The 12301-nt window shown below is 41.2% G+C and overlaps 1 protein-coding gene across 7 annotated transcripts in view; it reads left to right on the top strand.

Moving 5' to 3' along the window:
• LOC110073332 (receptor-type tyrosine-protein phosphatase V) overlaps window positions 1–12301 on the top strand; it is a 61274-nt gene that overhangs the window by 35565 nt on the left and 13408 nt on the right. For 6 of the 7 annotated variants that reach the window (XR_012086227.2, XR_012086226.2, XM_072997110.2 and 3 more), the window contains exons 17-27: window positions 444–578; window positions 876–1086; window positions 2135–2202; window positions 2725–2851; window positions 4316–4363; window positions 5269–5362; window positions 5658–5748; window positions 6495–6571; window positions 8077–8211; window positions 10701–10823; window positions 11723–11883. Coding sequence is in view for 5 of the 7 variants with exons in the window: in XM_072997110.2 (XP_072853211.2) it covers window positions 444–578; window positions 876–1086; window positions 2135–2202; window positions 2725–2851; window positions 4316–4363; window positions 5269–5362; window positions 5658–5748; window positions 6495–6571; window positions 8077–8211; window positions 10701–10823; window positions 11723–11883 (1270 nt within the window). In the remaining 2 variants the exon portion in view is untranslated. The remainder of the gene's footprint in view (window positions 1–443; window positions 579–875; window positions 1087–2134; window positions 2203–2724; window positions 2852–4315; window positions 4364–5268; window positions 5363–5657; window positions 5749–6494; window positions 6572–8076; window positions 8212–10700; window positions 10824–11722; window positions 11884–12301) is intronic. The other variant, XM_072997109.2, reaches the window with a different exon arrangement.

The raw sequence follows: 12301 nt of genomic DNA, 5'->3' as shown, positions 1-12301 counted from the left end.
TCTACTCTAATTGCGACTTAATGTGACAAGCTATAGGATTTTAGTCATAATATAACTGCTTTGCAGAGGCTAGAGATGTTACTTTTTCAGAATATAACTTCCAGAATTTTTGGATTTGTAATCTGAGAAAGTAACATGTCAAAGTTCTGCTGCTTAGTTTAGTGATGATAAGTAGCATGAACAGCAAGCCTGATATTTCTGCTTTAGGTCTCACTTCACTCTTGAGTTCAATAGCTGGCCTTTGTTAGACCACTATCTTCCCAGCCCATCTTCTCTGGGGAAGTCACAGTGCTAGCTTACCTTACAGGAATGTGTGTAAAATACACTTTGATGCTTGCAATGTGTCCTTCATGCCTGTATAGCTGAAATGCACAAATCTAGATCTACAGCACCACCTGCAGGTACCCACAACTACTGCTTACTTTCTGGCTTTTCCACTGCAGTCCTTCCACCACCTGTGAGAGTGGACACTCCTCAGTTTGATGCCAGCTCCAGAGTCATCATTTTCCCCGATATGTTCAGTGAGGAAAATGGCCTCATCGAATATTATGGGGTGGTTGTCACCACCAATGAGTCTTGTAAGTATCTGCTCTGGCAAGAGCCATTCTTGTGGGATGTTGGCAACATTTAAGGGGAAAAGAGGAAAATGATAAAATACTTTAAGATTTTAAAACGAACAGGATTATTTCAGTGTCAGCTTTCGTGAATCAAAATTCACTTCTTCAGGCACAAGAAGTGCAAAGAAGGAGTCCATTTCACTTTGCCAGCATGTTGAAACTAACATGGCTACTTCTTTGGAATTTTTTTTTGTGAGAGGAATTCATGATGTCCCTATCAGGCTCATGATATTAAAGTGCTTCTCTCCATGTCTTCAGTATTGAGACCTACCCAAGACATCATCTCTCGCACCTGGTATGACCACTATTATGGGCAGGAAGACTCATACTTGGCTCTATTGGTCCCAAACCCATTTCATCTCAATGAAAGCACCAGTCCGAAGGCCTGGCCAGTGACAGTGGGTACAGAGGAATGCAGCCACTCTCGGAAGACTTGCAATGGGAAGTTGAAAACGCATGCACAGTACAGGTGAGAACAGAGGCCATATCACTGAAGTTCTGTCTGATCAAGCACTTTCTTTTCATTTGCTGGTCAGCCAACAAGGCACTTTGGGAAGCGCACATCCAGGTCCAATGGAGTCAGCCACACCCTTGTGTGTGTCCCCAGCATTAGTTAAGTGAAGCCCCCCTGTTTCTTTCCTTTAGACAAGAGGAGAGATTTATCTACTTTGCATTCAAATAGGAACCTACCTACTTTGCATTCCACAAACTAAAATATCAATAGAAAAACAAATGTACTTCTAAGTTTCCACCTTTTTGAATTTTGTGCTGCAATCCAATAAAAATGTATGTATTTGTGAAAATGATGGACAAAAATGCATTGTTAGTGAAACAGCTTGCAAAAAAACCTTGCCAAGTGAAACTAATAATTTTCTAATCCATACATGCACATGTAGGTCTGAAATACAGCAGAAGGAAAACTCTGCTTACAGTAAACAAAGGGTGTGATCACATGAGGAAATAGATCATAATTTAGGTTGCTAGTGGAGGGGTCTGGTGTGATCTATTTCCTAGTGATCACTTGAGATACAGGGAAATGCACTCCAGCCTGATCCTAATCCATGCCCAAGCTAGACCTCTTTGGTCCAGCTCTAGGTCTACTACTACCTGGGGCCAGGATGGAGTGATTTCCCCATAGAAAATCATTCTTGTTAAAGTGATCCTTCCTGGTGCGATCAGGCATGCATCTTTGCAGCTGTCAGATTGCACCCTAAAGCTGTTTCTTATGTGTTTACAGGACCCAAATCAGCAATTTCTGAATAGGCATTCTAGAAATGCCACCAGGAAAAGAAAACAGAACTGCGATTCCATCTGGTGCAGGATGCAGTTAGTTGTGGATGATTAGCTGGAAGTTGGTTGTGGGGCACAACTTCCGACCAGCAATGGTCTATCTTCATCCTAATGTTTCATTAAGTTGTGAAGGTAAAAGTCAGGAACAGGAGAAAGGCAGAATAGAATTGTAAGAAATAGTGAAGGAATGAATTAATAAAATCCTGGGATTCTTTTCTGTGAAATAGGTTCAGTGTTGCTGCATTCACCAGATACAGCCAACGAGCTCCGAGAGTATCGTTCACAGCCTTTTCAGGTGAGGCATACCTCTTTGTCAATTGTAATATAAATTCACTAGATCTCAGGTTTCTTGATTAGTTGCATGAGGACCTTCCATGCATCTCTCACATAAACCCAGAAATATGTCCAATGGTAATTTTAGATGAGTAATTATGCCTCTATGCATGTCTATGTATCATTAAGTCCCAGTGAGTTCACCTGGACATATTACCAGGCAAGGACATGTTATAATTTCCCCCCAGAATGGTGTTCTCAGATGTATTGGACCACACCTCCATGGAACATGTTGGGTAGGGATGATGGGAATGGTACTCCATCACATCACACTATGTTGCTGAAGGCTGGCATAAAGGATGGCAGTTGCATTGATTATAGTTTTAAAGTTTTGGTCCTGAAATTTGCTAATTGTCCTATAAAGCAATGGATGGCAGGGATCAGCAACGTCTGTGTGAGTCATTCTCATTAAAAGGATTTTTTTTCCAGGCTAGGGAGAAAGGAGCCTCAAATAAATGGGCCTTTTTATTGTATTTGTCTCCAGCAGTAGGTGCCTCAGCAGCTTCTGCTACTGTGTCTGCCCCAGTTATCGCTGGGATTATTATGGGATTTCTCTTGACTATCACAACAATTGCTGGGTTGATTTTCTGGAGGCGTCAAAAGGCAAGGAGGTAAGAAAAGCTGCAGTTTTTTTTCTGTGGGAGTAATAACAATACAGCCAACCCTCGACTTACAAACTTAATCTGTTCTGGAAGAAAGTTTGTAAGTTGAAAAGTTCGTAAGCGAATCAGCATTTCCCACAGGAATGCATTGAAAACTAATTAATCTGTTCGGGCTATTTTTGGTTCTTAGGTCGAGGGGCGGTTTGTAACGCAAATCATTAGTTCCCATAGGAACTAATGCAAAGCTGGTTAATCCATTCCTATCACTAGGGGCAGAATTTTTTATTTTTTTTCCTTTTAACCTAAGATGACTTAGGTTAAAAAAGGAAAGAGGGAAGGAAGGAAAGAGGGAACAGACACCTTTTCAACAGAACACCTTGAAAAGCATCTTTTCAGCCAAGACAAGCACCTTCTGGGAAAAACCAAGCACTTTTCAGACAACAGATCACCTTGAAAAGTCCCTTTTCAATCAAGACAAGCCAATACAAGCACCTTTTTTGAGGGGGGAAAGGGGGCAGCAAAGGAGAAAGGGAACACCTTTTAAAAATCCAAAAATCCAAAATTTTAAAAAAGCCAAAAAATAAAAATACAGTCCGTACAGCACTGTACCAGGCAATACCAGGCAGTCTGAAGACTGTCTCCAAATCCATTCTCAAAGTGCTGGGAAGAGCGAGGAAGCAGACAGGTACCCTCTTCACTGGTCATTAACTGAAAGTTCAAATTTCGTGCTTTCCCCACCTCCTGCATGTTTTTTTCTGGTTCGTAACTCAAATCTAAGTTTGCAAGTTGAGTCAATATTTTTCTACCGGAGCAGTGTGTAAGTCGAAATGTTTGTAACTAGGGCCATTTGTAAGTCGAGGGTTGACTGTATATGCCAGGATTTTAGTTTAATGGGGATTGGCTGAAAATCTGTATTATATGGATCAGCTGAATATAAGCAGAGCAGACCAGGCATTAGATAGCATGCATACAATCATGGGTTGCAGTATAGAACAAATACTAGATTGGATAAAGAGATTAAAAACAACACAAAGAGTCTGTTATTTAGAGGGGTTTTAAAAAAAAATTCATCTGACATGTTTTTAAGCCAAAAGTAGACAAGGAGAGATGAGAAACACAGTTTGGTTGAAAGGCAGTCACATCATATTAGAACAGTTGTACAAATTACGTACAGTTTTTTTCACTGTTTCCAGCAAATGTTTTTTGATTGTTTTAAAATTTTAAATAATCAAGAACACAGTATTCAAGTGGGTTTTGGTTATGGCGTGGGGAAATTCAAAGAACTCTTTCTTAACTCACCTCCATCCTCTAAATCACCATACACATGACCACATATTCATGTTATGTTGGCATATGCAGGTTTAGGGACGTTCATTTGCTGACATAAGAGTAAGTCCTGTCCTTACGGGGGAGAGTCTGCAGTTAAGGCACTCATTTCCCACCAAAGTAACAACATGTACATCTTCTTTTCAGAATGGAAAAGGGCAATGTACCCCAAGAAATGGCCACATACAGTCTGAGGTGAGTATAACTACTCTCGTCTCTCCTAGCTTACTCAAAGAAGGATATCAGCTGTCACAGCGATGTAGTGGTAAATTTGGACCTATAGGGGGCTCATCATACCAGTGTCAATAGATAGCCTTCCTCCCATAAGGAGACCCCCAAAATTCAGGCAGCTGGGTTGGTCCATATCAACAAATCAGGAGCAGATCATTAACGGTTTGTAAAGTTAAATATTCTAATTGTCCATTTGAGTAAAAGGTCCTGGGAAAAGGTCAGTGCCATAACCTAAAAACACAGAAACAAAATATATAATAGGTAGAAATCCTGTGGTTCTCTAGCTGTTGCACTGATGCGTCAACCTATCATCTGTGAACACTGGCCATGCTATGTGGGGTTTCTGGAAATTGAAGCCCAGCATTCAGAGAGCCACAAATTCTCCATTGCCTCCTTAAAATCTTATGATGATAAGGTGGCGTCTTTGGGTCCTCCATGATCCTTTGGGGCCTCAGACATAGCCCCCACTATGTGCTGAATTTGCTGCATCGCAGTGGCAGCCACAAAAAAGCCACAAGGTACCTTTAGAACAATGCACCTGAGGACCACACATCATCTTTTCAAGCTGAATGATGATGAGGGTGGTTTTGGCTTCTGGGAATTCTACCTACTGTGGTAAAATATCTGCTGATCAATCTTACTACAAACTTTCAGAAGGCATTATGAGAGAAGGATATGTGGGTATGATTTGGTTCACTCCAATGATTACATCATGTGATCACTGTTAAGAAAAGTTAACCAGCCTTTCCCTACAGTGGTCCAAACTGCAGGATAAATGCCTATCTGATTGCTCTGTCTAGAAAGAACTCTACTCAGCAGCTAGATTGTTCCACTGCAATTTCTCTGGTCTGTATTTTAATTTGTTGCAGAAACACCCACCGGCCAATCCTGCTACAAAATTTCAGGCAATACTATGAAACAAAGGCAGCAAATTCCAACCAAGGATTCTTTCAGGACTTTGAGGTAATTGCCTTGCACTTTTCCAGGTCAAATTGAATCCAGGGTGGCCATGTTTAGAAAACACTGCAATTGTTTGCAGGCTGTAGAACCTTTGGTACTCTGGATAAAGGTGTGAACCTTTGGCACTCCATATGATTTTGGATTACAATTTCCAGAATCCCCAACCTGCATTGCCAATGATACTCTGGGAGTTGTAGTCTGAAGGACCTGGATGGCCAAAGCTTTTCTGCCCTGCCTTAGTTTCCCCCTGAGAGACAGTGATCAAGTTGAAAAAGCTTACCTCCTTGTCTCCCTACAGGAGCTGAAGGACGTGGGGAAGGAGCAGCCTAAAACAGAAGGTGAACTTTCTGCCAACTCATCCAAGAATCGATACCCCCATGTTCTACCATGTAAGTTGTTCTCAACAAAGCCACACATGGCTAATCTGTCTCTTCTTCCTGTGAACCCTTTTCTCTGATTGGGTTCAGTACACAGTCCTCGGTCATTAGTTTCTTCTCTCGCTAGCAGCAGGGTTGAAAGCTGGTTTGACATGCCTGAATAGAAATCTTAATTTGTGTTGCAGTTCCTCAGATAGTTTTGGACCAAGCTTTTGTGTTTACAATTCTATACATGCGTATACTCAGAAGTAAGTCCTTTTCAGTTTAGTGGCACTTAATACCAGGTATAGAGGTATAGAATTGCAACCAAACTAGAATGACCTTTACTGTGAAACAAAACCAATCTTTAGATTGTGTTTTCTGTAAAATGAGAAGCTTCTTTAAGCCAGATGTTATCAATCTCTGGTTCCATGTAGCATTCCTGCGATCACTGGAGGCATGGAATGTCTGTAGAGAGGCCAGAGAACCTCACAGTATCTGGCCTTGGCCAGAGATCAAGTAGAATTAAGTTGTTGGGCTAATTTGGAACATTATCATCCAGTCAGCATGGCCAATGCCACTAGTGGGATTGGTTGGGGATGATGGGAGTTTGCCACAAATAAAGATTGCCGGACTGGGAGATGGGGCATTAACTAAACCATATTCTTAAATTTACATACATACATAAAAGAGAAGTTGTGTCTGCTATTTCTGTAATTGCCTTCATGGTGCAATGTGTTACCCCAGCATTATGGCCTCAAAATCTGATCTCATTATAGATGATTACTCCCGAGTAAAACTGAGCCCCTTGGATGGAGACCCCCATTCTGACTACATAAATGCCAACTTTGTGCCGGTGAGTTTCTGAAAACTCTATTAGCTTCCTCCCCTGGCCGGTATTAAATACCATTTTGTTAACACGGTACTTCTGCAATGAACACTTCATGTAGGGTTTCACAAATGAGTGAAGCAGATCCCGGACCTTAATTGTTTCCTGTCTGGATTAGTGCAACACGCTGCTTTTGAAAAATGGAGGGAAACTTCACCTGTTCAAAATGCTGCAGCCAGACTGCTGACTGGCAGTGATTACATGGATCCTATAATTCCCCTTTTACAACAGCTTCACTGGGTATCACTCTGTTTCCAGAGCCAAATGAAACCTATATGACCTATAAAGGCCTTTCTTCTCAGACTGGATTTAAAGCAATAAGTGTTTTTTTTAAAGGAATGCTGCATCTATTAAATGAAGACTTTTCCAAAATGTTTTTAAAACAGTTTTTATTGAGTTTTTAATGACATTAAAATGTTAATTAAATTGTTAATGTTAATTGTTTTTATTGTTGTATCTTTTGGTGTTTTTAATGGTGATGCTTATTGTGTTGAGATGGGCACACATCGGTGGTTTGTGGTAGTTCTTTGGCCGAACAGGTGTTCGGTGGTTCCCGTCTCCACCTCCTTTGGCAGGGGCCCACCCAGAGGCAGCACCCAGAGGAGGTGGGGCAGGAAATCTGGGGTGCTGCCTCTGAGTGGGCGCCCACCGGAGGAGATGGGGTTGGGAACTGCTGAAGAACTGTTTGTCCAAAAGACGAACTGGCAGTTCATGACCATCTCTAGTTTTAAGTAGTTATGAGCTGCTTGAAGTCCCCTTTGGTCGGATAATTCAGTGGTTTAGGTATCTGGCTGCAGAGCCAAAGGTTGGAAGTTCAATGTCTCCTGCGAGTAAAGCCAGCCTGTGTGGTCTTGGGTAAGCTGCACAGTCCCAGAGTGTCCCTAGAAGAAGGGAATAGTAAACCACGTCTGAGAATTCTCTACCTGGAAAACCCTGAAAAGAATTGCCATAAAGTCAGAATTGATTTGATGATGCATAGTTATTATCATTAAAAAAAAACTTTGGAGGGAAAGGTGGCATATAAATAAAATAAACTAATTAATCAGCAAATAAACCACTGCACAACTAAAATACATCATTAATTATTGGCTACAGGAGATTTTTTGGAGGAAGTATATACATCAATAAGTATGCAAGGAAGAAGTTGCTACCATAGCTTAAGAGTTTAAAAAGTTTCAGCTTCTTAAAAATCGACAATATGCTGCCTGAGAACATAAGCCCAACCCATCAAAAGTTCATTACAAGTCTCATTCTCTTATGTGATCAAGTTGAAAAAGTAGGATCAGTAGGATTTCATTGTTATTCAGTTTTGCTAGATTGTGCCTTTGAAGGTAAATTCTTGAAAAGTAAGCTAATTCGGCTTTTAAAAAATACAGTACAGAATTTTTTTAAAAGACACAAGCAATACATGCAATTTTTCTTTGTTAATATATTGGTGTATTCTAGCTAACTCTATCTCTCCATTATTGCAGGGTTACAGTTCTCCACAGGAGTTCATTGCCACACAGGGGCCCTTGAAGAAAACCTTGGATGATTTCTGGCAGCTAGTCTGGGAGCAGCACATCTGTACCATTGTGATGCTTACTGTGGGCATGGAGAATGGACGAGTAGGTCTGATGGCCATAGTTTCAGGGCATGAGCTACTGAAGAAAAACTGTAGCTTTTTTAAAAAAGTGTGGTATCATCCTTGTTCCCTGCGTAGACAATGAATGTCCTGGTCAGGCAAATGGGGAAAAGATTTCATTTCTTTAACATCAGTAGAGGCCTGTTGTTCTGGATTTGGCAGAACAGCACGCTGAGAGACACACTAGACATATTATGACAAAATGATTAGATTATTGGGCCACAATTCAGAAGACCTGGGTTCAAATCTCCAGTTGCCCACAAAACTCAATGGGTTTCCATGTGCTAGTCAAACACTCTCAACCTAATCTACCTCACAAAGATGTGAGTTAGAGAGCCAAGTACCCACCCTGAGCTAACTGGAAGAAAGATAGGCTATAAGTGCAAGGAAATGAGTAACGAATAAATAGAAACTTCAGAAAACAACATAAAGCAGCTTCTAGGTGCTGTTAGAAGATAACAGTACCTAGAATTCTGCTGCTGCAAACAGCAGCAATCAAATGGGGGGGACTGCTCCAGCCATTTCCTGTCAGCCATTTTCTATTAAAAAAAACCTTGTCAGCTCTTTTTACCCTCAAAGAAGGTAGGAAATATGTAAGAACAACTGAAATCTGATTAAAGCACTCAGCAATGTTAGATGAATTTTCCTCCAAAATGTATTATGATAGTTGATATACATGAAACCTTGTTTAATTATGAATGTGAGGGAAACAAATTAAAGGTGATATGATTAAAAGGACACCAGAATTACAACAACCTGTTTGCTTTGACAACTGAAGTTGTACATACAAAAAAAGTGGCATGTTCAAAAGGAAACTGCATTATTTTGGCAAGCATAGTATATGTTGAATTCTATAAGACAAATAAAAAAGTCAAGAAAGATAGAGTAAAGAAAGAGGTAAAAAAAAACTGTTTCAGCAGATATTTGTTGCCTTCTGAGTCATTTACTTTCAGACCATAAAAAGTGTATGTGTTTGAACCATGAAGGCTGCATGTTACACACAACTCTGTTTCTAGTGCACCACCACAACTCCCTTCCTTTCAGAAGTTGCTGCATTAGATGGTTCCTTCATGTTGTTCAATGTTAGGACCAGGATGTTAGCTAGGATTGCTGTCTCCTAATTGATTATCTCCCACAAGTAATTTTGTTCATATTGTATCTCACAGCCTAAGTGATCTTCATTACTTATAAAATAGGGATATTCATTAATTTCCTGTGGCCGGGGCTGGTCCTACCATTAGGCAGAGTGAGGCGGTTGCCTCAAATGGCAGATTTTGGAGAATAACAATGGCAGCCCCCATCCCAGCCTTTCCTGCACCTGCAGTGGTGAAGTAAGCTTTAATTGCCAGGTCTGTCAGCGTTTGTGCTTCGAAGTGAGCTAGATCAGCCCTTCTATCCCCCTCTTTATCTTTTTTTTTTTTTTTTTGTCAAAGCCAAAAAAGAAATATAAGCCAAACCAAGATTGTTTAAGTCACATAACAAGCCTGATAAGGTGATGTGTGAATAATTGTTTCCAGTCTGTGGCCCCCTTAAAATGTGCCAGGAGCCCCCTGGGTGCCCCTCCCCCCCCCTCACATTGAGAATGGCTGGGCTGGAGAGCAGCATCTTGTCTTTTTCTCCAGTTAGCAAAATGTCTTACACCAGTCCTGTCATTGACGTAGGGATAGATTTGTACTAGAGATGGGATATTTTTATTTGTTACCTGAGAGAGACCAATACGAATATTGCTACCACAGGTGGCAGGATGACACACACACGCAAACTTGTGGTGTGTGTGGCCGTTGTCATTCACGCTGCACCAATCGTGGAAGTAGCCCGGCTAGCAGTTCTCTACCTCCCTGCACTGCTGGCCACTCTGCAGCTGAGTGAGTAGACTTGTCATTCCACCTCCTCACTGGAGTGGTCAGCAGTATGGGGAGGCGGGGGAAAGCCAGCCCAGTTACTTCCACAATTGGTGCCCTGTAAACAATGACAGCTTTATGTAGTAAGTGGACCAATTGGTTTGGGGGGGGGTAGGTCTGAAAGGGCCTGGTTACCTGTGGTGACAGTATTCATATTCATCTTCCCTGGGAGACAAATACAAATATCCCATCTCTAATTTGTGCTTGTGCATATGAGTTATTGGCAGTGTGCTATGTGGAGGTGGGGTGCAGTAGTAATTGGCATCAGCCCCAAGCCACCATTTTGTTCCGATTTGCTGCCCTTGAACTTCCAATAAAAAAGAAAGCAGCTCTCGCTGTGCCTGCCCACTCCTTCCATGAAGCATGTTCTAATGCTCAGTAGACGTTGCCCAAAGACAGCCAACGGTAATGAAAAGAGAAACAAAACATAAATTGTATTCTCGAATTGTATAATAACATAAATTATTATCAGCAGGTGGCACATCCTAGTCTCTTTTCTGCTGGCATCTCTTCTGGCTCCTTACTCTTTCCTTTTTCTTGAAAATGTTCATTAACTTGCCTCTCCTCCTAGGTACTCTGTGAATGCTACTGGCCCTCGGATTCCATTCCTGTCTCTTCTGGGCAAATCAGCATCCACCTGCTGGCTCAGAATTTTGCAGACGAGTGGGCAACAAGGGAATTCAAGCTCCAACATGTAAGTAACAGATCAGCCAGTGCAAGAGCCTCCACAACAGCTCTCCGTGGTCTCGCCAAATCAGAACTGCAAATGCAAAGTGATGGGAAGCTTGTGGTGATCTGAGCAGTTCTGGGGAACAAAAACAAGGCAAAACTAAAATTTTATGGGCTCTAGAGAGAGAGAAAGAAAAGCCTGAATATAAGGAGCATCATTTACAAGATGGGTTGGTGGGGTTGAGGATCAAGACCAGTATGGCAATTTCAGGCCTTCCGGGATCTGAAACTAATTTCTTCTAGATAATGGAAATTTCTCCTAAAGCAGCTATCTTTTTGGACCTAAAGTCTGCAGAGGTACTCTCCTGGATGAAACAGGGTGGGTCCTTGCTGCTAATTTCCGGGGGCCTCTGAATCGGGAAGACAAATGAATGCCTAGAGAATGACAGGACAGTTGTCAAGTTGCACTTGAGTTGATATGGTAACCATATTATCTTCTTCTTTTTCTTCTTTAAAAAAAATCTTGTGGTCAGAATCAGCTGAATATGTACGTTTTGATTTTACTGTTTTTATTGGTGTTATTCCTTTCTAAGAAAAAATGTGTCTATTTGCACAAAAATCTGTTTAACATTTTAGCATACTCCATTTTATTCTTATTTTCATGATTTAAGCTAGTTAAAAATGTTGAGCTATCATGCTCAGAGTGCTTTTGCATCAAGGCCCCTTCTCTGTAACATATCAGGATTGTAAAGAAAGTCTCCTACAGTTTCAAGATTAGGATTTTGCCTATTGTAAAGTCAGTATTATGTGTGGCATGCTTAATTATTTGATTCAGTCAATCAGTTCTTGTGTCTGTTGGCCCAGAACAAACTCTCATACTTGACCTCCTATAGCAAGCACCAATGTGATCTTCTTTTAACCCAGGAAGGGCTAAATATGGAACGGAGAGTGGTCCACTTGCATTACACAGCATGGCCTAATCATGGTGTTCCTGAGTCCACAACCTCTATGATTGCATTCATAGAGCTGGTGCGAGCACACATGCAAAGTGCAAATGAAACTGGACCTACATTAGTACATGGCAGGTAAGTTGCAGGTAACCCATCTAGCCACTTGCAGGACCAACGGCAACTTACCATATACATCTAGAATATTATATACATTTAAATCATCATCATCATCTTAGAACTGCAGAGCTGCAAGGGACCCTATGGATCATCAAGTCAAGGAGGCACTACAGAGAACTCAACTTGCAACCTCTGGCGCTGGCCATTGAGCTGCAACATGAAATTTGTGATGGATGAAGGGCCCAGATATGACAGCTGAGTAGAGGTTGCAGAGTTACTTTTCAGAAATAAAAGGAACTCTTTACTGGATATATCATATCCCTAAACCCCACAAAATCCACCCACCACTACCATTAGTGATTCTTTACATTGCTCATTACTTTTAGATTACATTTCCTTTTTAAAAAAATCCAGCTTAAAAGGTGGGAAAAGTCCC

The sequence above is a fragment of the Pogona vitticeps genome, chromosome 4 (genome assembly GCF_051106095.1).
Source record: "Pogona vitticeps strain Pit_001003342236 chromosome 4, PviZW2.1, whole genome shotgun sequence".
NCBI classification, from domain to species: Eukaryota; Metazoa; Chordata; class Lepidosauria; order Squamata; family Agamidae; genus Pogona; species Pogona vitticeps.
This window is presented reverse-complemented; position numbering and strand designations above follow the sequence as displayed.